Source organism: Phoxinus phoxinus, assembly GCF_949152265.1.
Source record: "Phoxinus phoxinus genome assembly, chromosome: 24".
Lineage (NCBI taxonomy): Eukaryota > Metazoa > Chordata > Actinopteri > Cypriniformes > Leuciscidae > Phoxinus > Phoxinus phoxinus.
The window spans coordinates 13,153,309-13,179,319 of record NC_136899.1 but is presented as its reverse complement, the minus strand read 5'-3'; the positions used below and the strand labels follow the sequence as shown (position 1 = coordinate 13,179,319).

Genomic DNA, 26,011 nt, shown 5'->3' with positions numbered 1-26,011 from the left:
ATGTGAGGCATTCGTGACTTTTGTGAGGTTTTGGTTGAATATGGTTTATTTAGAACCTGTCATATTTATTTTCCCCTTATACTGTGCAACAACTTTCAAGGAAAACTGGTGATATCACAGGCGATGGGATAATATGAATGGTGCCGGCAATATGGTGCAATGAGTGAGAAGTCCTGAGACCCGAGAAGGAAATGAACTAGAAAGTACTGCTTTTATCCTTCATTGATCTCACAGAATAGAGCTTTCAGTATCAATGACGCATCAGCAATAGGAAAAATAAACCCGCTGAGTGACCCATCATGTGTCTGCAACACCTCCGCTAGTGTTTAAGAGCACAGGTCTGTGAAGCATTAAAAGCCTTTTAATGGCCGGATAAATGTGGCAGCGCTGTAGTAGATGTATATCGTGAAAGTATATACTCATTATATGTACATGGGCAGGGCACATTTTATTTCATGGGCCATTGTGCAAAATGAGTGTCATTTGTGGCCCTCCTGCATATGCAAAGACTTTCAAATTCGATAGCTGATAAAAAAAAAAAAGTATTATACTATCTATCTATCTATCTATCTATCTATCTATCTATCTATCTATCTATCTATCTATCTATCTATCTATCTATCTATCTATCTATCTATCTATCTATCTGTCTATCTATCTGTCTATCTGTCTATCTGTCTGTCTGTCTGTCTGTCTGTCTGTCTGTCTAAACATAATATTATACTCTAACACATTTAAAGGCTCAGGGAAGGAGGAGGCAGGAACAGCGAACAATGAACGGCACTTTAATAATGTAATAAACATAAACAACAAAACAAAAGCAAAGCGGCAGCCCCTCACAGGCGACTGCTGCATAAACTAAAACCAAACAACAGCATATAGTCCTGGCCTGGTCCTCGCTCGTCTTCCACTGTCGTCACTCCTCCGTGTCCTTCCGGAGCTCATCCATGGGACTCGAGACCATTGTGACGCACAGGTGACGCTCATTCACACTCGCCCCACTGGTCTCGCTCCCTTCCCATTGCTGTCGATCCCCTCCCTGCTTGCCACATATACATTATATCCCAACATATATTAAAATTATACACAGTGTATGTACTGTTTTTATGCAGTAGTAACAGATGGAGCTGTTCTATGTATGGGTGACTGTAGATTGAACTGTTTTTTAGGTATAAAGGTTACCGTCTATCAACTCAAAATGAAGTTTGGCATCATAATTTACCATGACTTCAGTTTCCTTCAGGTCCCCTTGCAATAATGAAAAGCAGATCAGAGTTTGAAAGAGATCTCTTTGGAAGGTGGGGCAGGTCAGATATACTTTAATGAGAAGTGAATGTCTCAGATGAGTTTAAATTTATTAGAAATCTTCATAATACAAAAAAGAAAGAGGTCCCAAAGTGATAGGCATAGTGAAATAAAGAGTGGTGGAAACTGTCAATGCAAAGGTACATGCTCATATGTTGAGATACTGAGTTTTCAAACTTGCTGACAGGTTCAGATGATGTCTCCTAATGCTTGTATTCTGTGTATAATTTTTTGTTCTGTCAGGCTGTTGTCCACAAGGGAGATGAGGAAACCAGGTTGTCAGATGTAATTTCACAATGTAAACCCGCTTGTTGATAGAAAAACTTCAAATGGACTAATGTCCAAAAAAAAATTTATTTGCTGAGAAAAGGAAAAACAGTTGTTTTTGCAAATTATATACCGGTATATGGTTCAGGATTCTTATATAGAGTCAATAGGGTTCCGAAACCCAGATGGATACAGTCCATGCTCTCTCTCTCTCTCTCTCTCTCTCTCTCTCTCTCTCTCTCTCTCTCTCTCTCTCTCTCTCTCTCTCTCTCCCTCTCCTCCCTCTCTCTCTCTCTCTCTATATATATATATATATATACTGAAAAAAATTATAAACTTAACACTTTTGTTTTTGCCCCCATTTTTCATGAGCTGAACTCAAAGATCTAAGACTTTTTTTCTATATACACAAAAGGCCTATTTCTCTCAAATATTGTTCACAAATTTGTCTAAATCTGTGTTAGTGAGCACTTCTCCTTTGCCGAGATAATCCATCTACCTCACAGGTGTGGCATATCAAGATGCTGATTAGACAGCATGATTATTGCACAGGTGTGCCTTAGGCTGGCAACAATAAAAGGCCAATAAGTGAATACATTAAATAATGTTAAGAAATGAAACCTTATTGTAAAGTGTTACCCTTTTTTAGAATTTTCACTAATAAACTGACTATTGCATTATATACGGTAATTACAAAAGATATGCATTGTATTGCTTATTTGGGGTTCTACCGGACACATCTGCAGCCTTAGAGAGACACTCACTTTGTATTATGGCAGAAAATGTTCAAAGAATATTTCCTTAAATGCACATTGCGTATTTATTTTTATACATAAAAATACTGACCCCTGAAACAGTGTTAATGTTTCATTATATTAGTTGTAATGATTTTCAATGGCTCGGAAACATAAACACTGAGCTCTTGGAAATGTAGATTCTTATATGGAGTCAATAGGATTCTGAAACCCAGATGGACTGAACAATACAGCTGCTCTCTCATTTGTCAAATGGCGGAGGTGCTCGAAGAAGAGCAGATCTATTGTTTGCTCCTTATGGTCTCAGTCTACTCAGAGTCCACCTTGCTCAGCCGATTTTCCTCTGTCAAGTCTGCGCTCCCTTGAGCATTTTGCATATTGTACAGTAGCAGCACTCCTAGGGCCACTGATTAATTTCCTGAATAAATGCATTGTAGTCACTTCATTGTATTTCAAGCTTGACAAATGAACGCCAGATTCTGTTTCCCCAGTACGCCTTTATTCAGGCGAATCGCGAGAGTAAATTTAAATCAGTTGTTAATATGCAACAGAGAAATTGCTGTCTTTATTACTGATACATATGGATAAGTTTAACACTGTGTCATTAAATAATTGAAGTATTTTATTCTAAGTGAACTGGATAAAGTCTAGCTGCTCAGGGGAATGTTTCCCAAAAGCATTGTTAGCCAGCTAAGGTTGCATGTTCTGTAGTTAACTTACCAACATAGTTCAACGATTTGGAATTTCCCAAAACCATAGTTCCACTGTTGTCCAGCTTGGGTTAGAAGCATATTTCTTGTTAATGTTGAATTGATCATTCTCTTGGGCACAATAAGCAAGATAACATTCAGTACATTATATTAGTGATAGGCGCTTTTGAAACAGGCTCTATGAAGCTTCAAACCCCTTGCAAGTAATTTGTTTCGAACCAGTTACTGGAGCGTGTATCAAACTTCCAAAGTCACATCATTTCAGTAGGCTTTGTTGTGCCTTAACTGAAAAATTTTAACAGACATTTTTTAAAATCCCAATGGTTCTCTGCTAGGGGGCGATAATCTCTGAACCCATTAACCAGTGTCTTTATGGTTTTTTAAAGTTTTATAAATTTGTAGACATTTTTAATGACACATTTGTATAGTAAAAAGGAAGGATTTTAGTTAACAGTCTATTATTGTCGTAAATGATGACAGAATTTGACACAACGTATACACGAAATGATAAAAATGCTTAAATGCAGAAGTTTTTCCTTGTGAAAAAATTATCCCCGTTCACACGAATCCGCGAAAAAAAGACTAAAAACGCTGTATTCAGCTGTCAGGCCATTAGATGACGATGAAACGCTATAGATTCAACACGAAACACGCATGTGCATGTCGTCATTGTTTTCAGAGATTCACCTTTTTGTTGAAGTTTGCATTTTCAGGCACCCAAAACTCATGTAAATGAACAAACCAAAACGCATACTTTTTTAAATGTTTTTAGTTTAAAATGGTGTTGTGTATATAGCCCCTTAGTTTGTTTCTCTTCTGTTACCTGTTTAATTTGTTCTAGTTTCTCGCCACTAATCGTTTGTCACGGACATTCATTTAAGAAGCACACCTGTCTGTATTCAGTTCATTATCTCTGTGTATTTAAGTTCCTCCCTGCATTCAGTTCTTCTTCTGGTACTGTTCGTGTGTTTGTGCTTGCATGCTGTCTCGCATCATTGTGGATTACCTGAGTTTACTTTGTGTTAACAAAGACACTTCAATTTTAATCTTCTTCATCATCTTTGGCGTCAACGTGACATCCATACCTACATGTGATTTCGTTAATGACAGTCATATGTTGGTGAATCAACGTGGTTCGAACAACAAATTATGGTTGTTATGCGGCAAGTTACATCATTGTAGGGGAAACGCATCCCAGGATAGTCTGGTTTACCTTTGGCAGGCTCAAAGGAAATGAGAACAGATGCTGTGAGGTGGCTTCTTATCTGAGTGGCTTGTTGACCGATTGCCTCAGGTTAGACCTGCATGCCCTCTGCACCACAGCTAGCCTGCTGTGTCACTACAGTACACATGCACTCATAGCCCTGTGCTGTTCACTTATTCTCTATTTAACGCAGCAGTATAGCTCCTCAGCCCATGGCAGCTGTCTCGTTTGAAACGTACCAACCCGGACCTGCCATTTACATTCAGTCCCGCAGCAAATATGGTAATCATCGTGATTTAACAGTGTTTAGCAGTTTGCTCTAAGGGGATATGCCCACGAGCACAATTCAACTCTCCGCTGTACTTACACACATGCACCAGTGAGTTTGGTTCAGCAAAAATAGAGCCATTACCGTGATCGATGATTTTATCACGTCAGCTGGTTGCGGGGTTTTGTTCAGCCGTGACTCTGGATCTTTTGTTCATTTTTATCTTGTTTATATTTTATTCAGTGGCACCGGAATGGTGAACTCATGAATATTAAATAGCACAAACGGATGTTGCTAGTTAATATTCCTAGATTAAGTCAGATTATTTGATTTATATACACAAATTAAACCATCACATTGGTACTATTCATGAAGTGATCTCCTATGCAAATGTGCTTGAATTGTACAGCATTGAAAAACATTTTTGCTTTTCAGGGTTTTTTTTGAGCAGATGTTTTTTATTCCCTTAATTAAATATTTCATTATGAGATTTTAAAACTGGAAAGTTAACAATTTACATAAGATCAATGTAGGGAATAAATAAAACATGTTTGCTCAGATGTCCCGGAAATGTAATTGAAAGAAAGAAAGAAAGAAAGAAAGAAAGAAAGAAAGAAAGAAAGAAAGAAAGAAAGAAAGAAAGAAAGAAAGAAAGAAAGAAAGAAAGAAAGAAAGAAAGAAAGAAAGAATAGATGCGTAGATAGAACCTGAAAGAAAATAATTTGGTGCCACATTTTTGGTGCCATGGATTCCCGTGAAAATTTCCAGTGGGTTTTCATGAGTAAAATAGTCTGTGATTAAAATTACTTGAAGAATTTTTTTTGTGTGTGCAGTGAATTCGCATAAATTACACGCTTTCATACCTCAAACGTGAAGTTTTGAAACTGTTGAGTGTTTCAAAGTTTCAAACAAGTTGCCACATAAGGGATTTGTTAGTAAGTTAAAGTGCACAGCTGATTTCAATACACATTTGAGGGTAGACTGTGCATAATTAGACTTATCAGATATTTTTATCCGCTTGATTTCACTTTTTCAAAAGAGTAGGAGTCATGAAAAGTGTTGTTAACAGCATTTAGCTGTGAAATTGACTTTGGCACGTGATATCATTAACTTGCCTTTTATAAGCAATATAATGCCAATGTAAAAGAGACAGATTGTCAGTCATGTATTTTATTAACCTCTCTTACTCACCGTCACTATAACAATTACATGCACTGATCAACAGAACACTTGTGCTAATTTCTGAGGGCGGCTGTTTCAATTGCTTCCAGTTACTCAGCCATTTCAATTCATGAAATAATGAACCTATGAGCTCCCCTTCAGCGCTCTATACTGTAACTCCATCAGATGTCTGATTAACAAGGGACTAGGCTTGGACTGTGGTCTTATATGCCAATTACAGGCTGATAATGGCTACTTAGCAACATACTTCAGTAAATGCTGCTGGGACCTTTTGCCATTTACATATATAATGAGTGGAGATGTATTGGGTTTTGGTAAAAGATCACTTTTTGCTAGAATGTCTGTAATAGAGGAGGTTTCAATCTCATTTATAAGCCATAGTTGCAGGGTAGGATGATATCACGTTATATTTCCACACTTCAGTTCACTGTAATTATGAAAATGCACACTTAATCCAATTGAGGAAGATGCGATACTTTGTCATCTGTTGACTGTCGCCTCACAAGCTACTTCACCAATTGTTGAAATGAGCAGAATTCGTTGAATACTCGAAGCGTGCCTGTGGTTGCATTCTTCAACTCCGATAATGCAAGCATGCACAATAGAAATGCCTGCAATCATTTATGCATGCCTTGTTTTGTTTTGGCAATGTAAATTCCAGGCAGAACTCTGAGAGAGCCGCGTGGTGGGCGACTCAACCCACACAGTGCTGACTGGCTCTCTTTGGCCCACCTGTTCCTGACAATGACCGCTCAGTTATAGGGTCTGCACCCAACCATCTGGAACAATGGTGCAAGTCTACCAAGCAGAAGTGGAGAAACTGTAAAGAGTGCTTAAATAACTGCAGATGTTGTCTGTGTTTCGCTGTTTATGGTGACAGTTATGTAACCGTCTGTATAAACTCTATAAAGAAAGACAAACTGTTAAAAACAAAAACTGGATTTATAGAGCATTGTATTCTATACCATGTTTCCTCTTTTACTTGTTCCCTTCGTTGCGGTGCTAAAGTTAAATACAAAGTTAGTTCAACTATCTCTTCTCTTTCAACAAAAATAATTCCAAAAGAAGCCAAAAAATCAAGACACAAAACGGATCAGAATATGTGAGTGGAGCAGGGCGACAGCAATTTCCCTTCTGCTTACAGCGTTCTGTAATAACTCCGGTCAAGCTCCAGTCCATGTTTTTCATTTCCTTAAACCCACAGGATATATGCAGGTCATATTATCAAAGTCCCTTTAAGGCAAGTCATTTCCCTCGGCCATCTTTGAAACTCCTTTTGAGCAGCTCTTTTAGTCATGCAAGTGCAGCTCCTACCTCTTTAAATGGTGAAACATCGAATTCTCCAAAGCTGTTCAATAAGCTTACAAATAAATTTCATATTTAAAAAACACCAATGAGATCTGACAACAACTGTGTCATAAATTATGTTTCTAAATGCTCAAATCATGACAAAAAAGTTTTTTTTTTTTGACTGGACCAGTCAATGCGCATGTGATCAATCATAAGCGTCCATCTCAGAACACTGATTGTTTATCCAATAAACAATTCATGCTTTTATATATTCCCGTTAAGAATGCTGCAACTCACTCTACCAGGGTATTAATAAGTCTATTCTAGCTTGCCTGAAACTAGTCCAGAATGCTGCCGCTAGACTCCTGACCAGCACACGAAAATATGAACATAATACTCCCTTTCTTGCATCGTTGCATTGGCTGCCTGTAAGATACAGAATCTAGTTCAAAATTCTGGTCTTGGTATTCAAGTCCATCAATAACCTCGCTCCATCTTATCTTGCAGACCTCCTCGTAAGTCATGTTCCCTCCAGATCACTTAGATCCAGTGATCTTGCACTCCTCTCCATCTAAACACAAGGGTGATCGTGCATTTGCGAAGTTAAAAACGTACCTACTATCTTTGGCATTTTAAAAATGGGTTATGTCTTATGATTGTATACTTGCTTTAAATTGTATTATTACTATGTTGATGTATTATCTTTTGTGTCTACTTTGTAAAGCACTTTGGTCCATTTAAATTGTATTCATACAGTAAAGAAACAGAAACAGTGTTTCTACAGCAAACTGAGCTTTTAAAGGCAGCTACAGTGACACAATGATTTTACCAATTGGTGATTGGTTCTTTTATTTAGAAGGCGGAACTTATTCTGCTATATATATATATTATACAATTAGAATAAAATACTTTAAGCGCTTTTGTTAATTGTTGCTAAAAAAATAACCAAATAATTCAGACTCATGGAACATCTGAGATCCCTAACAAACATTTCAACCTAATATTACAGAACTGCTCCTAGCGTTTCTCTCTTTTGATTCTAATTAAAGTAGCATGAGTATGAAAAGATGTCCTCTATCATTTATAGCCTGAATCATTAAATCAGTCAGTCAATTGATTCGTTCAACAACACTGAGTCATTCAGGAAGTAAACACAGTGTGTTGTTCTGAGACACTGTGGCTTTCAATGGAACTATTTTAGTTAGCGGGGCAAAACTAAAATGTCACTGACAATATTGTGTCTAAAATGTAAGTTACTTATTTATTGTATTGTTTTAATAAAACAATCACAGTCGATTGTGCGGCCTCATCACAAACTCTCAGGTATAGGTTGTCACTGGGGCAGTAACCTTTCAAAATGTACACCCAAAGCACCTTAAAGGTGAATAATAGCAGCTAATTACAGATTAGTGTACAGATTAGTACCTAAATGGTACATATTAGTACTTTTTGAAAAGGGACCGCCCCACTGGCATTTTTTAAGAGTGCAGTCACCTAGTCACAGTCATGCTTACATTTAATTAAGAAAAACAGTCTTGCTTTTGTGGTGTTGCTTAAACACATTGTAAGAAATAGGAAATCATATTATTAATTTCAGAAGATATCCTAAATGATTGACAAAATACTGACAAAATGCGTCAATTTAGATAGATGTGGTTGTTGACAATTATTGTTGACAAGACAAATTTTAAAAGACAAACAAATAATCAGTTATACTTTTGACATGAAACTGGAGCATATTTTACTGAAAACAAAAAACAAATTAATGCTGTGTTGGTGTCTATCTGCCTCTTCCCCATAGCGTTCACCTTTGAAAAATCCATCCATCCATTCTCCAAACCACTTTTTCCTTAAAAAATGTCTTGTGTAAAAAAAAATTGTTAATGGCCAAGTTCAAGTTGGTTAATGGTTACGTTCAGCATTATTACATCATTAAATAGCTCTACTGATAAATGATGCTAACTAACGAATGCCATTTTTCAGACTATCCTGGAAATTCATAATGCAATTTTCCAAAGCGTAATTTGACCTAATTTGTCAAGTTAATGGTTTAGTAATTACATTTAATTCACGTTTCATACCATTTTTGCTGAGCTAAACGCAACACCTCGAGTGGGCGACTACTACCTCTTAGCAATTTGTGCTGGCACACACAAAAACTGCTTTAAGACATCTTAATGCTGTCCTCGCACTCTGAAACATTCTGCTGATGTGCAGTTTGTTTGTATGAGTGACTTTCCTCAAAATAGCTGGTTTCTAGCCTGGGATATAAGAATGAAGTCTGTTCCTGTTCCTTCTGTGACTAAGGCTTACAAAAGTTCATGAAATGCACATTTCTTAAAAAAAAAAAAAAAGGGAGCGTTGTGCCTCAGTGCCACTCCCTAGCTATAATTATGGCATATGACAATATGTTTTGAAGCATGACAGGCTATAGTATTCTTTCCTCAGCAAATGCCAGCGTTTTTTCTGCTTCTTCTTATCATTCTGCTGCTGTTATGTCTGGCAGAAAGTGCTATATCAGTTGCTAATGGTTATTTTGACACATTAAATCATCTTTCATGTCACCCTGGATGTGAAGGAGTTTCCCCGTGTCCCCGTCCCTCAGCCTTTTTCTCCGCTTTGCGGTGGAGATTTGGCATGAATGGGGCCCACGGGGAAACTCATTCAGCAGCATGACTGAGCGAGACAACAGATTTTCAGTCCTGCATTTGCACATTCACACCCTGCCTTTTCCTAAGTGTCATTCGTAAGATTCCTCATTGGCCAGAGGGAATGAAAACCGGGATTTTTTTCACTGCTGTGTTGAAAACCCTGTAACACCTTTGGTGTTCCTGGTCAAAAATGACTGGCCTACAAGAAAATAGCTTATAAATCTCTCATTATGCTACATTATCACCAAATATTGGATATTTTATTAAATATAAAAATATTTTTGTCAACTTGTTTTCTTTGAATTAGGACAGGTTTTATATTCATTTTTGAAACTGACTTGAGGGTCAGTTTGTCTCAGTAGGTCTCATTGATCTGAGCTTATTGTCAAAATTGACCATCCATTGAAAATGAATGGGGGAGTACGAAAATAAGAGAAATGTTTAGCGTTCAGGAGCATGTTCACATATGTACATGCTTGCTTGCAAAGATTAAGGCCTCTGACAAAACGATTGAATCCAATATTGGTAATAATATAGCATATCGATATATTTATAAGCTGGGTTTTTTTTGTAGGCCGGTCCTTTTTGAACGGGAACACCACAAGTGTGATTTTGTTCCATTTCTACAAAATAAAAGCATTTCAAAACAAAATTCCTGGTTACATTAAGCACTCTAGCTTGATAAACAGTGAAATTATTTTTTGCATATTTTGTTGATTACTGCAAAATTATCCACAAATAATGATTTTTCACTGGAAAACTGAGGTAAGCTAAGAGCAATGAGGCCTATATATGATCAATCAGTTCCAAAAAGAAATACAAAACCTGTCCTAATTGAAAGAAAACATAGATTGAATCTAATATTTGGTGATAATATAGCATAACAAGAGATTTATAAGCTTTATAATCCCCCAAAAGTACAAGAATTATCAAAAAAGTATAATGTTTGGAAAGTAGTTTTACCCTGTTTGAGCCCCTTACAGAAAAAACACATGAATTTCACTTGTGCAAATACACGTAGTCACATGTACACATGAAATTTAACATGTGCAAACATGTTACCAATTAAAACATTAAAAAGTGATTTTAAACATTCCGAATTGAGTCCTCTTTTGTGTCTTCTTATGCTTGAATCGACAAATACACACAAAATTATGTCAAAATGCCTGTCAAATATCATTGTAAACACAGTTGGTCATGTCTTAAATGAACGAAAAAATTTGAGAAAAATGCGTATCTGTCACGATCACCAGCTGGAGTGTCGTGGTTGTCCACTATAGGACACTTCCCTCTTGTTCATTGCCATTCACACATGGACTACATTTCCCAGAACTCACTGCCCGGACTCATCATCCTTGATTGCTGTCAGCTGTGTCTCATTAGCTCACCCTATATAAGCCGGGTCAATTCATTGCTAAGTCTTGTATGTGTCTGTACTGCGTTTCTAAGCATTTTTCTAATTTCTTGTGTCTTGGTTTTTGATGCTCTACCTGTTCTCTCCCTGCCCTGGACTCTGTTATTGTTTGGACTGTTTGCCTGTTTTTTTGGATTACGATTGTGGATTACCCTTTTATTAAATACTTCATTTGGATCCTCAACCCATGTGTTTCAAAGCAGTATAATATGACAGTATCATTATATTCAATTCATGTATTCGGTCTTAAAGTGACAGCAGCCTAATATACCTGCAACTGTCTGTGTCATTAATGTTAATCAAACAACAAAAGACAAAGAGAAAGTCACTCACAGCTCTTCACTGAATAACTTGTGTAGCTTTAACAAGAATTCATCTCTTTCATTTACAGAGTGAAGAATTTGCAGTTTTATTTTAAATTTGATTATTTAGTTTCTGTACCTGAATACTTCTGCTAGAAATAGCTGAAAACCTTAAAACACTGTTTATTTAATTTGTTTTATCGTATTTCCTTGTGATATTGCTTGTAATTTTTTGAATTTGTTCTTATTATTTACTTTATTACTGACTTGTCTTTAATAATATTTGAACTTTATATTAGTATAGTAGTTTTTGCTATGGTAGTTATCGACATTGGAATTCAAGAATTGTGAATTTTCACATTTATCTAAAATGTTGGTGTCAAAAACAACTAAAGAAATAACTGTTTTATTTATTTATTTGTTTGTTTGTTTGTTTGTTTGGTTGGTTGGTTGGTTGGTTGATTGGTTGGTTGATTGGTTGGTTGACAGGTCGGGCCAGTGGCTCAAAATTTTACTTGCCCTGCCAAAATTTTCACTGGCCCGACTGGGGAACCCTGCTGTTTTCAACGGGTCATGCAGCTGGGAATGAGTGCGCTATGTCCTGTTCAGCCTCGGGCCAGTGTGACATAACAATCCCTTCACATAAACCCATGATCGAAGGCTCTCCAGACAGAGTAACATCTCAGCCAAGCAGCCACAGGGTCTCTGCTGTGCTCTAGATCACTTGAAAATGAGGTTACTGTCTAGCCGGAGTCGTGCCACCTTGGGGAATGATAATTTCTTATTAATTTTTCAGTTCTGAAAAGCATAAAAATGGTTGCTGCGCCTCTGTAAGGGATTCCTTAATTGTTTTTTGATAGTTAGCAGCCTGCTTTCACTTGGCAAGCTTAAAGTCTCACACGTCTGGTTCCGAGCCAGAGATCTCATGGTCAATAAATGCGAGGAGCTCATTTGATATTAAAATCCATTTGGAGGCAGTTTCAGACATCAAGCTTGGCATTATCCAGCAGTTCAGTGCCAGCGGTGCAATGTGAATGCAGCCATAGTCTGCGGACGCTGTCATTGTCTCCGGGACCCTCATCTCTCAGTGAAGGACGGCACACACGCTTCCTCTGAAAAGCCTGTTGTTTTCCCAGAATGCCAGGGAGCTGAATACAAGTGATTATCATCCAAGATCTGCCTGCTTTCTATAGCCAAGTTCATTTATCCTCCCAGTGACAATCGATAATACCTAGCTAAACACAGAGATTCGATTTAAAAAAAGAGTTTCTTTTACTCTATATTCTAGAGCTCAGTAAATTCAAGAATCATTTTGAGGCATAATTCAATAGTGATGTAGCAGATCTGTTTTGTCTTTTATTGATGATGAACACACACCACTTCCCAATGTTAACAGGAACACATATCATTAATCGTATGTTCTTCTTCATTTTTGTCTGCTTACAGGAGGCAGAATGGCATTGCGATGAGTTTACCAAAGGAGCCTGTTTCAGTCGGGGCAAATCAGAGGTTAGTATCTGTGTAAACTCCCCAATTATTTCACATTTTGGTTGAAAACAATGTGTGAATTGTGAAAGGAATTTTTAGGGGATCCACTTTTTGAGGTAATTTTGGAAGCAAAATATGCAAATGAAATTGAGTTTAAATTTGTAGCAAACAGGAACTAGACTACCATTTGTATTTAAAGAAAATAATACTTTTATACAGCAAAGATGCATTAAATGAATCATTAAAGATATTTATGATGTTATAAATGATGTAAACGTTCTATTTATTTTTTTATCGAATAGTAAGTGGCACAACTGTTAAATTTATAATAATATTACTGTTTTTACTGTATTTTAATCAAATAAATGCAGCCTTGGCGAGCATAAGAGACTTTGAAAACATTTAAAAGAATGTTCACACTCCAAACTTTTGAACAATAGTGTATAATTAAAATATGAATTTAGGGAGTAGAATTAAAATGATTTAAAATTCAAAGACATTTAAATAACCATATAAAGAAAAAGGAAAGACAACCCTCAAAAAAAATGTGTACAACTTGGTTTATTGCCAGTGTAAAACCATGACAGCAGCTATTTATAACCTATTTATGTTTTGTTGATATATTGTCCTATACTGATCCTTACAAACCTCTCAAGCAGCATCCTGTTACTATAGTAACCTCCTCAGGCAATGCGATTTCTGTTTCCATTTGGCACCACATGGAAATATGAGCTAACTAACTAGTAATCTGACCTTTGTGGTTGCTGAAACATGTACCTGTAATATATTTCAGACCTTTTGTTTTGACTTCCTTTGGTAGGGGAGCTGGAAGCGAATTCAAACCCCACTTTTATTCTCAGCCAGAATGAAGGTTGTTTTAATGTTAACTGTACTTAAGAAAGTAATCGCCCTCCTAAAATAGCAAACCCATTATTTATGACACTACTCTTGCTCAGGCATTCCCATGTCTCTTCCACTATGGAGTCATTTCCATGGCACTATACAACACCGACTCCCTTGTGTTTTGAAGGCTGACGGAATCAGATCAGATTTGTGCTACAAAATGTTTCTTAAATCTCCTTAATATTTCACTTACTCCAGCTCTGTCAAACATGAGACGGAGGGTCCCCCTTTGCTTTATAGTATGCTACACTGAGTTAAGCCATTCTAACTCATATGGGAGCTGTATAGGGACTGTGTTGCAGACCATCCTTCCAGTCTGGGCTGAACCCCAAGGTGTATTTCTAGTGCGGTTTCAGCCTGTGCAAACGGCCCCACCAGTGTTTTTTTTTATTCGCTCGTAAAAAGTGTGCTAGGGCCCATAATAAGATGGATTACTCTGACCAACATTTGATTGTAATTCAGAATTCCAGGAGGTGGCTGTCGTAACTTGCTTGAAACTGTGAAGCCTTTCCATATTATCTGCACATGTGGTAGCTCAAAATATCTTTAAAGTAGTAGTTCATCCCAAAATGTTTTTCCAAAAAAGTAATTCTGGACTTGTATGACTTTCTTTCTTCTGTGGGACACAAAAGGTGGCATTTTGAACAATGTGCTGGTTGCTCTTTTCCATGCAGTTACATGGAAGACTTTCAAGCTTTAAAAGGTACACAAAAGCACCATAAAAGTGCTGTACTCGATATAATTTTGTCATATGAAAGCTTTGTGTGAGGAACAGACCAAAATTCACTAATCTTCCCCTCCAGTGAGCTGTTAACCATTATGACCAGATTTTTGAACTTGATCACTCTGTATCATTCAGACCAGGTCTTTAAAGTGAATCAATTGATTAATTCAAAAGTTATAAATCATTTTATTTTTTTTACAAATCAGGCATCACTGCTTCCCTCAAGAACTCTGTTTGAACTTCTCTCGTGATTTCACAAAGCTATGTATGGATTCTGAAAATTTTAATTGCAGCATGTGATTTTTATTGACCATTTTTAAGAAAGTCATCTGACTTTTTGGAATAATGTGAGGGTCAGTTTTCTACTCCTTTTAAGACTACAGCACATTTTGATTTTAAGACTACAGCACGTTTTGATTATTTTACACATCACAAAGCAATATGAAACGTTTTTTTTTTCTTCATAAAACAGTATTTTTAATTGAATTCTATGTGAAATTGTCTTTTTCAACCACTGCATCTTGTTTTCTTTGAGTCTGTTGCTTCAAAAACCAAGGAAAGTGTTTGATGGAGTGAATGCTGTTCTGTCGACTTCATTTTGTTTATAAAGCAAACAACAGCCACTATATTACGCTGTGGAGTGTAGCCATCTGTCAGGGGTTTTCATAAACATGTCACATTGTGATGTGCTAGGCATATTTAATCTCAGTTTATTTACACATACAGCAAAGCACTGCCCCCAGCCAAATTGCATTAGCAAATGTAAATCATCCTTTTCTTTTCAAGACTCCGCTTAGTGAAAGGGAAATGAACGGTTCCACGAGTTAACAGCCATTCTGATGAGGAAATAAAGTTGGCCCCCTCAAGCACTGCCTTGGAACACCTTTAAATCAACAGAGAGAGAGAGAGACGGGGTGACAGGGTTTCAAGTACTTGAGACAAATGTGATTTACTGGCTCAAAAAGCCTTGTAAAAACACACTGAACCGAAGCAGTATAATTCAAGAAGTCCTGCAGCTGGTCTAATATGGAAAATATATAATACAAATGTAACATAGCTTCTGTACTGTATGGGCTTCACATTTCTGGAAGTTTGCCCTTTAAAGTCCCCCTGTAGCCAATACATTTATCCCTTAAAACTCATCTTTGATCTCCAAAATTGCATATTTAAACTTGAAAAAAAATCTTCATGCCTTTAAATAGCTTAAATGTAACTGTACATCCTTACCTCATTGGTTCTATTGCAAATTAGCCCCGCCTCCACTCACTCACACCAGCTCAGAGATCCACTCGTTGACGACATGATTGATTTCAAGGTAGTTTGTGACGTCAGAAACACCTGCGATTTCAAACCGCGTTTTTGAGACTGTCTGAAGAAGATAAGATAAGAAAATACTCAGCATTGGTGTTGACATGTACATAGGTGACATGTTGACATGACAATTTGCACATGGTTTGTCTTAAAGCACATTAAAAACACCACATAGTGTATGTGTGTTTTTGCAAGTATTGATAGTGTATTGATAAAGGGATTTCCTTTTGTTTTTTCAACATTGATAATACGAAATGTTTCTAGAGCAGCAAATCAGCATATTAGAATGATTTCTGAAGGGTCATGTGACAATGAAGACTGGAGTAATGCTAAAAATGCTAACCTTTGCTGTCACAGGAATAAATTACATTTTTACATTTATTAAAATAGAAACGCATATGTTTTAAATTAAACAAATAAATCAAATAAATGCAGCCTTGGTGAGCACATTTTTAATAAAAGATTTACCAACCCCAATGTTTTTACTGGTAGTGTAGCTTCTACTTATTTCAGTGGAGAAAGACAGACATATTCAAAACATTTGTCAAGATTACATTTTAAAATAATGCATAATAATGGTCTTATATTTTTCGCTTCATTCAATGATTTCACTCATATAAATATAAAATAAATAAATAAATATTATATTAAATCAATACAAAAATTGTAGAACATTTGTGATTCTAACAGTCATCAAGGTGGTTTTGATACAATTCAGTTAGCAATCAATTTATGCTTAAAAACTGTATTTTTCAGACTGATCCAAAACGCTTTAGAATAAACAAACTGTCAAAAAGTTGATTTGCTCTTTTAAAAGAAAGGTGGGATTTCTATTTGTAGTGTGTTATGATGAGTTGACTTGGTGTAAATTTGTATTCATTTATTTATTTATTGCAAAATGTTGTATTTGTGATGTTAATTAGATGAGACACTAAAACGCCTAAACATATCTTCCCTTATGTCTTTTCACAGGAGGAGTGCCAGAATTACATCCGTGTTCTACTCGTCAACGGTGACAGGCTGTTTACATGCGGAACAAATGCATTCACTCCTATTTGCACCAATCGCACGGTAATGTAAACGCAACAATGCGTTCACTATAATGCAGAGGCTTCCTGACCTATTATACTAGCTTTGTCCCAGCTTTCTCTCCCCCATTGACCTCTTTTGACATTTTCATCGCCGCGTGGGCAGTGTAGCATTGCATGTGGTATTTCAACCAAAGCCTGTGGTTTATTTCAGAGTTTTCTTCATGCTTCATCTCAATAGAAGCTTTCTTGAGATCTTGACAAAAACAACAAACAAGGCCTATTTTTCTAATGAGGTGGGAACTTGTAGTATCTCTAAGTCCTGTGTCCTTTGTGGAAAGTTCACACTTGTTATGCAGGTGTGCAAGCATTTGCACCTTATCTTTGATAAAAAAATTCCAACGCATGGGTTGCAGAATAGTTACCTATCGCAATAAGTGCCACTCAATGCAGCTGATTGAAAGATAAGCATCTCCGCCAAGCACATTTACTGACATCCCCCATTATTCCCCCTCACATCTCCTAGTTTTCATTCATGAATGTAAGTCTCTTGTGCTCGAACCCCAGAATTTGAATGACTGGATTACTCGTCTATCCTTTCCTCAAACCTGATAATGATGATGACAGTCGATTCGCGTACGATGGCAATCATCTCCTCGGTGGCTCTTTGAAGGATGGCGGGAATTATTGACTCAAAGCTAAATCACCCCAGGGATTTACCATCATGAGTACCTCGTGCCAGCAGGAAAGGACTTAGCGCAGCCAGGAAGGCACGAGTGAAAAGTCTCCACCGTGTCCTTGTAACGCCGCCAGTGAAGCTGCATCTTTAAACAAGCGGCTATCGAGACTGTAGTGCCGCTCGGTGTATAGCGCAAAACACAGCTGCCGGTGTCCTGAAGAGGAGTCTTTCAACCCTCTCCATTAATGTGCATTATGGGTAGCGTGTCCATATCTACGAAGGCTTCCGAATGTCATTTGTCAGAAGGTGTTCCATCAATAAACGCCTTTCATCTTTCTTCGCGCCCAAGAAAAGGCACATCCGTTCAGGCATTGGCTCGGGCAGAAGTATCTCCCTGGCACCGGCGCTTCAAAAAGACTGCCTCGCCTTGCCAAACATGCAAATTTGCCTGACTTTATTGCCAGCTAAATGGGCTCGGGGGTCCTGAAGGAAGCCGAGACACTTCCAGCCATTCTTGGAGTTTTCTTCGAGCCAACATCAAGGATAATCCCTCTTTACATTGATTACACAGGGCAAGTGTTGCGGCCGTCAGCTGCATGTAAGATAAAAGCATTCAAGAGAGGCCACACAGGATCTAATCCGCCTTCGGGACAGACCAAGCACAATGCAGTATGTCAGATTTCCTGCGACAAAAATAAGCAAGTCACTGAAGGCATGACATTTCGAGCTGCATAGATAAATTCACTGCAGCTTGATATGCATTGCTCAATCCCAAAACCATTCACTTGTCATTTTTCTGGTAACAGATACCCGATGCATGTAAGGTAGGAGTGTCATTATAACAGAAGCTTTAATTGGATTTTTTTCAAATGTGTTTTTGATGCTAATTCGTTTTAAGGGCATTACTGTACACAAAACGATGACCAGGATTTGCCTGCTTTCAAAGTAACCAAACTGACTGCTCTTCAAAATCTCTCCCTTGTGAAAAGCAGAAGCAGTCTTTTAAATCAGCGTTTTTGACTTCAAGGCCCGCCATTGTCCACAACGATATTCCAAGGCCTTATGATTTTTCAAGTCTAACATGATTTACAGAATTTTTTAGAACTTGCAAAAATTTATATTCATTATAAAAGTGCCCATGACTTCGATTTAAAATTTTGAGAAATTACAGTATTAATATGAGGCAATCCTGTTTTTGTTTTTTCAAAGACATTTACCTTTACATTTATGCATTTTGCAGACACTTTTATCCACAGCTACTTATGTTCCATTCGAAGTACACATTTGATCAGTTCTTGCTTTACCTGGGAATTGAACCCATGACCTTGGTGTTGCTAGCGCCATGCTCTACAGTGTGAGCTTTAGGAAGACAAAAAACAGTGAATTAAAATAAGTCTTGTTTTGTAGTTGTTTTGGCTTTTTGAAAATCGTTTTAAAGCCTTTTTTGAGGTTGAGTCCAGTTGAAAACCACTGCTTTAAACCGATGTGTTTCGCTAATGGCTTCTCTAGTGGTTTAGATGGAGTGACTTTCTGGGTTTCTCCGTTAGCCTGCATGAAGGAACAGAAATCGGTTTTAAAAAAACATGGACCAGCACGAAAAGTCAAACCCACTTCCTGTGGTGGCATATCCCTTGTGCTTATTGTATACAAATGGAAATTACCTCCCTGTCATGGTAGCTTCCCTTTGCTGGCTAAATGTCACGCTAAGCAAGAATCAAGACTTTGCCGTACTGCACATAAGGACAGAACGGGTGTGCTGCGAACGATTAGCATTTAGCCATTGCAGTCGCCACTAGGCGTGACAACCAAGTAATGAGATAAACATTATTGCCGTCTCACAAAACAGCACATGACACGTCTGGAAGTAGGCCGAGCGTTTCCACAGTAATAGATGATTCGAACGGTGAAATAATTTTCACTGCCACATCAGCTCCTCGCATATTCAAAATTAGAACATCTTCGAGATTTACGCCGTAGAAACGTTTGGACATTTTTCTCTGTTCAAACAAACTAATACTGTGGCAAAATAATTATAGGTCTGGCTAGATTTTTTTGTGTTCAATCTCTGTTTACTAGCATTTCAGGTATAAGAATTGCTGTCTTTCTGAATCCAATCTCTTTGTTTCTTTGCACAGCTGACTAACCTGACCGAGGTTCATGACCAAATCAGTGGAATGGCACGATGCCCCTATAACCCTCTGCATAATTCCACCGCCCTCATCACTTCCAGCGGGGAGCTCTATGCTGCCACTGCTATGGACTTTTCTGGCAGAGACCCGGCAATTTACCGCAGCCTGGGTGGACTCCCTCCTCTGCGTACTGCTCAATACAACTCTAAATGGCTCAATGGTAGGCCTGAGCTATTGGATGAAAAATGTTTCATTGAATGATGTTATTGTAATTGGCATTACAAGAAAAAAGCTAAAGCCATTAATAGCAATCAAGTGACTAATTGTGGTTAAAGGTTTTGGGAAAATGACATTAAATTTGCTTCTCTAAAGGGATAGTTCACCTAAAAATGAAAGTTCTATCATCATTTACTCACCCTCATGTAGTTTCATACCTGTACGACTTTCTTACTGTGACACAAATGGAGATTTAGGCAGAATTACACTTTCATAGTATGGAAAAAAGATGATATTGAGGGAGTAAATGATGACCGTTTTTTTTATTTTATTTTTATTAATTTGGAGTGAGCTGTTGCTTTAAGTACCCCATCTTTTTTAAGAGCCCTGGTTCTTTCATTTTCCTGTTCCGTGTTATGATTTACAGACATATGTAAGAACAATATGAGGTCTTGACTCTCCGTGGTCATTAAAAATCCCAGGATGTCCTTAGAAAAAGAGTAGGGGGTGTAACCCCGGCATCCTGGCCAAATTTGCCCCCTGGCCTCTGTCCATCATGGCCTCCTAATCATCCCCATACACTGACTGGCTTCATCACTGTCTCCTCTCCACCAGTAAGCTGGTGTGTGGTGGGCGTTCTGGTGCAATATGGCTGCCGTCGCATCATCCAGGTGGATGCTGCACATTGGTGGCGGTTGAGGAGATTCCCCCCTTCCATGTGTGAAGCGCTTTGAGGTCCCAGAAAAAGCGCTATATAAATGTAAATAAAATAAAAAAATATATATTATTATAATATAGATACAAAAAATAAGATTTAACTTAACAAATAATTGTGCATAGTTATAATAAATATATATAAATAATATATATTAAATAAATATACTTATGAACTTTAAAAATGTTGTTGTTGACTTGAAAAAAAATTACTCATCCTCAAATCCCATAAACAATACACAAAAGTTAATTAAATTTGAGTGTTTTTAGTCGACGGTTGATGTCCTTCCGGCTTAGGAAAAAAGAAGATATTTTAAAGAATATTGGTAACCAAACAGTTTTAGTCACTGTTGACTTCCATTGTACAGTATGGACAAAAAAAAAAACATTTTGAGAATAGACAAAATACTTTTTACTGTAGAGCTTGTTCTTTACTCATTGATTTTTTTCCTCACTTATGTTATGCAAATGTACTCCTCACCACAAAAGAAAATGAATTCCCTGTCAATCACCACCACCTACTCACTTTGATTCTTACAAAGTTGGCCATGACAGTTGCTCTTTTTGCTTTTGAGAAGCTTGTGCTTTCATGTGTTTTGAATGGGGAACGATAATTAAACGAGTGAGCACGCTTTGATCGTTTCTCACCGTAACCTTTCTCTTCTCCCATGACAAATGAGTTTGTCCATTACCTAAGCATAAGATTAATAAACGCATCTCGATGGGCCAGCGGTTCTGCACCATGTGCAATCCGTTATTAATCACTGTCATCCTGTCCCCCGTCAGAGCCCAACTTCGTTTCCTCTTATGACATCGGCAACTTCACCTACTTCTTCTTCCGTGAGAACGCTGTGGAGCATGACTGCGGCAGGACGGTGTTCTCCCGCGCCGCTCGCGTCTGCAAGAACGACATCGGGGGCCGTTTTCTGCTGGAGGACACCTGGACCACCTTTATGAAGGCCAGGCTGAATTGCTCAAGGCCGGGCGAGATTCCGTTCAACTACAATGAACTTCAGGGAACCTTTTTCCTGCCCGAGCTTGAGCTCCTCTATGGGATTTTCACCACTAATGTGTGAGTAAAAGCACTGTTTGATCACCACACAGTTTTAAGATATCTGCTGTTATGTTCAAAGGTTTCAAACCACAGAAGTCAGCTTATGACCCATTATTTTCAGCAGGACTTCAATTTTGTGATGTGCATTGTCAGCAAAAGGTTAATAATTGTGTGTGTGTGTGTGTGTGTGTGTGTGTGTGTGTGTGTGTGTGTGTGTGTGTGTGTGTGTGTGTGTGTGTGTGTGTGTGTGTGTGTGTGTGTGTGTGTGTGTGTGTGTGTGTGTGTGTGTGTGTGTGTGTGTGTGTGTGTGTGTGTGTGTGTGTGAGGTAAGAGGGGTCACTATGATTTTAACTATTTGCTACTTTTTTCTTTCATTTTTTGCTTACCTACTGTTATCTCTCTGGTAGTGTGAGATCTGTATCACAGTCAGCAGTGGACAGATCCATTTTTCACATTATGATCCACTATGCTTTAATGATTGTCTGTGAAAAAGTGTTGCATATAATTGTGTGTTTTTGTGTGTGTGTGTTTGTGTGCTGACTGCCTACTTCTGACTGTGTTCTCAGCAACAGCATTGCCGCATCAGCAGTGTGCGCCTTCAATTTAAGCGCTATTACCCAAGTGTTCAGTGGGCCTTTCAAGTACCAGGAGAACTCACGCTCCGCTTGGCTGCCCTACCCCAATCCCAACCCTGACTTCCAGGTAAGCATCCAGCAAATGACAGCCACTTTTACGGGCAGTATGCATTCGCTCCATCTGCTTTAAAAGTTAAGTGGCACTTTCCACAAATAGGGTACAGAATAGGGCCTGAAACTCTCAAATGGTCAATGAGAGAAGGTGCTTAACCTTCAGAGAATGTTGATTATCATCCTCATCAAAGAGTTTTATTTTCCATTAATTAGATTAGGTCAACCCTCTTAACAAAATTAGGGTTGCTTGATTTGTGTGATTTTTACCTAATAGTAAACATGATTATTTGTTCTATTAAATAAATAAAAACTCCCAGTTTACATGTGATAAGCGTTCAGACAGTGTTTTTAAAAAGGTTTACCAACGTCTTGGGTTACTGAGGAAATTGAGGAGTTTTAATATTGTAAAGGAGATGCTGATAGTTGTGTATAAATCACTCATTGAATCTGTGCTCACTTTTAACATTGTATCCTGGTTTAACTCTCTTTCTGTTAAATGCAAAAGCAGACTCTTTAGGATTATAAACATGGCTGGTAAAATTGTTGGTGAGAAACAAGTACCTCTGTGCGATCTTTACACTGTGGCAGTAAAAAGGAAAGCCTCCATTATTGTGACAGATTCTTCCCATCCCTTGCATTGTTCATTTCAGGTACTTGCATCTGGTAGACGGTATAAAGTACCTTTTGTGAAAAAGGCCAAGTTTAAGAAGACCTTTATTCCAGCTGCCATTGGTATTTTAAATAGGATCTTAAGATGAATTTGATAGGTTTTATAGTGGTGCGGGTTTAATGTGATTTTTATCTTAAATTGTTGTTGTGTGGCTGTTTCGGTTTTGTTGAGCCAATTTTAGGCTGATTCTTTATCAGTTTTCACAAAAATATTAAGCAACACAACTGTTTTCAACATTGATAGTGATAAGAAATGTTTCTTGAACAGCAAAACCACATATTAGAATGATTTCTGAAGGATCATGTGACACTGAAGACTGATGATGATGAAAATACAGCTTTAATATCACAGGAATAAATTACGTTTTAAAGAAGAACGCAGTTTTTTAAAATTATAGTAATATTCCACAGTAATATTTTTTTTATATTTTTGTGGCCTTGGTGAGCATAAGAGACTTTTAAATAATCTTACCAACCCAAAACTTGTGAACAGTAGTTTAGCTTGGGACCAAATGCTGGTTTGTAATTTTCAAATTGGCTTAATATAAAATTTTTGGTCATTACACCGGTAGTTAATAATATATATATATTTTTTTACATGATTTCAAAAAATGTGTTAAATATGGCTTTAACAGATTATGTTAAATTATGACATCTTATTTTAATTGTTTAGTATAATTGAGGACTTCTCATAATATTTTTGGTGGATACTTTCTATTTTAAAAATGACCCACATTTCATTCTAGGTTAATACTAATAAAAAATGTGGGATTTGTTTCTCTACTGCCAAATAGAAGTATATTTGTGAAGAGTGCCAGGTCTCTTTCTGTTGGCAACACTCCAGCAGTAAACAACCAAAAGAATAATTGACTTTCTCACCTCAAATACCACCTATGCGCGCCCAATTAAAACGAGGTGGTGACTGATGTTTTGTGTTTTATTGCCTCATGTTTTCACCTGATTATTCTCAGGAAGATAAAAAAGAAATATGTGAGGTGAATTTTTATTTTTTGTGAACAGTCCAATTATCCAAAGCCCACAAACACCCGAATCTGATATTATCAATGATAGCAAAGAGGAGACAGTTCGTGCCACGGTTCCTCAAGTCTCTCATTAATTTGCCTCCATGTCTTTGTAATGCTCACGGATTTATTAATAAAGTTGCCAGCTTATAACATTTTTGGCAGGACAATTGCAACGATAAGAACTAATAAAGCCTGTGTTCATCTCCTGTGGAGTATTGCCAACTTCACAATGACTGAGTCTGAAGTGCGTTTAGTTTCAAGCAAGACTCTCTTCAGAAATCTAAAGTCATGGTCCGTGATCAGCGTGGAGGAATGTATCCACGTCTGAAGTATTAACCTTAAATTGCTGGTAATTGCCAGATAGTTAGAGGGTTAATCTAGGGCAGTTAAATCAGCATGAGATCCATGACCAGGCCCAGATGTAGACTTTTTATTTACGTCTCCTATGCTGAATTTGGGTGAAATTCTCCGGAATGAATTTAAACACTGTAAATTGTTTGGAAACCTGTTCGATTATATGCTTCACCTCTAATAACAAACACACAAAGGTCCAGATGCTCTGAATGACGTGTTCAAATTTCCTCAAACCTTCAGAGCTTTCTGTGGAATTGGGTGCAGATTCTATGTGGGCCTTGTAATGACCCCATTAAAATGACTTGACTACCATATCTAAACCATTTAAAAACTGTCTGATCAGCATGAACTTCGTTGTTGGATCAGCTGAATCAGACTTTCTCGTCTAGCTTATTGAAGCCGATCTCTGTGACCTGATAATTAAGTTTTTGAAGTCCAAAAAGTATTTTACTTTATTCTTTTTCCATTTGAAGTGAACCACAGGGATTCATGATCTACAGGAGTTCCACTTTATCTAGCTTGCTGTGACATCTTCATCAAGCATTTGTCCATGTTGTTGAGGCCGAGATTTACGAGCTTCAAATTTATGGCTTCCAGCGTTGATGGAAAATAGCTTGCTGTATATTCTGTTCCTGAAAGACCAACATGCACCCCATTTGAGTAGAATTACGTCTGCGCTGATCTCCAGCTGATTGATGTTGATTATATGTGATCCGGGAGAGAGTGCAGGTTTTGTGAAGCCAGCTAATTTGTTCAAAAAAGATCTTATTCAGGGTGGAAAACAGTAATTTAGGGGAAACAACTGCACTTTTCTAAACCCTTTCTTATAAGAAATTATTGTGATTTCATACAACAAGCAACTGCAATCTGTGCTTGTTATTTGGGTTCTTCAGATCAACAGCTTTCAGTGAATTTTGTGAATTTGTATTTCCCCGCAGACCGTTAATCCTATTTTTTCTCATCATCTGTATCTCTCTGGTTCTTTCTCAGTGTGGTACTATAGATTACGGCTCCTATGTGAACTTAACGGAGAGGAATTTGCAGGACGCCCAGAAGTTCATTCTGATGCATGAGGTGGTGCAGCCTGTCGTTCCTGTGCCGTACTTTATGGAGGACAATGTGCGCTTCTCCCATGTGGCCGTGGATGTAGTGCAGGGCAAAGACATGCTCTACCACATCATCTATCTAGCAACAGGTATAGTACCACATCACGACCTGCATTGAAAGAAAGAGAAGGTCTGTAAGTAGTATTATTCACATTTACATTTAATATAGTCTAAAATAAGCACCGCAGTAGACATACCTTAGTAATGGAGGTTAATGGAGTTGCAGCATAAGATGCTCTACTAATAGTTTACTACTTGCTGCAGAATTGCTAATGCAGTCCATTAGTTGTGGCTAATAGGAACACATTTCGAATAAATGTTTTGCAAACATGTGAGAGTTATTTTCTGAAGGATCTAATTAGTATAGAAGCTTGTTTCCCCAAATAAAAAAATAAAAGAGATAACTTTTAAGGTAATGACAAGTAAAGTCACAATTGTGAGGAAGTGATGATGGCAAAGCTGAAATTTAAGTAGCCATAATACATGTATATATATATACAGTATATTATCATATATATATATATATATAATATATATATATATATATATAACGGCTACAAAATTTTTTGCTATA

The 26,011-nt window shown here is 37.5% G+C and overlaps 1 protein-coding gene across 5 annotated transcripts in view; it reads left to right on the top strand.

Moving 5' to 3' along the window:
• The window catches only part of sema5a (sema domain, seven thrombospondin repeats (type 1 and type 1-like), transmembrane domain (TM) and short cytoplasmic domain, (semaphorin) 5A), a 145,236-nt gene that overhangs the window by 70,993 nt on the left and 48,232 nt on the right, over positions 1–26,011 (top strand). For all 5 annotated transcript variants that reach the window (XM_079601664.1, XM_079601666.1, XM_079601665.1 and 2 more), the window contains 6 exons: positions 12,795–12,857; positions 16,747–16,845; positions 19,617–19,830; positions 21,327–21,612; positions 22,161–22,296; positions 25,322–25,526. In XM_079601664.1, the coding sequence (XP_079457790.1) occupies positions 12,795–12,857; positions 16,747–16,845; positions 19,617–19,830; positions 21,327–21,612; positions 22,161–22,296; positions 25,322–25,526 (1,003 nt within the window). The remainder of the gene's footprint in view (positions 1–12,794; positions 12,858–16,746; positions 16,846–19,616; positions 19,831–21,326; positions 21,613–22,160; positions 22,297–25,321; positions 25,527–26,011) is intronic.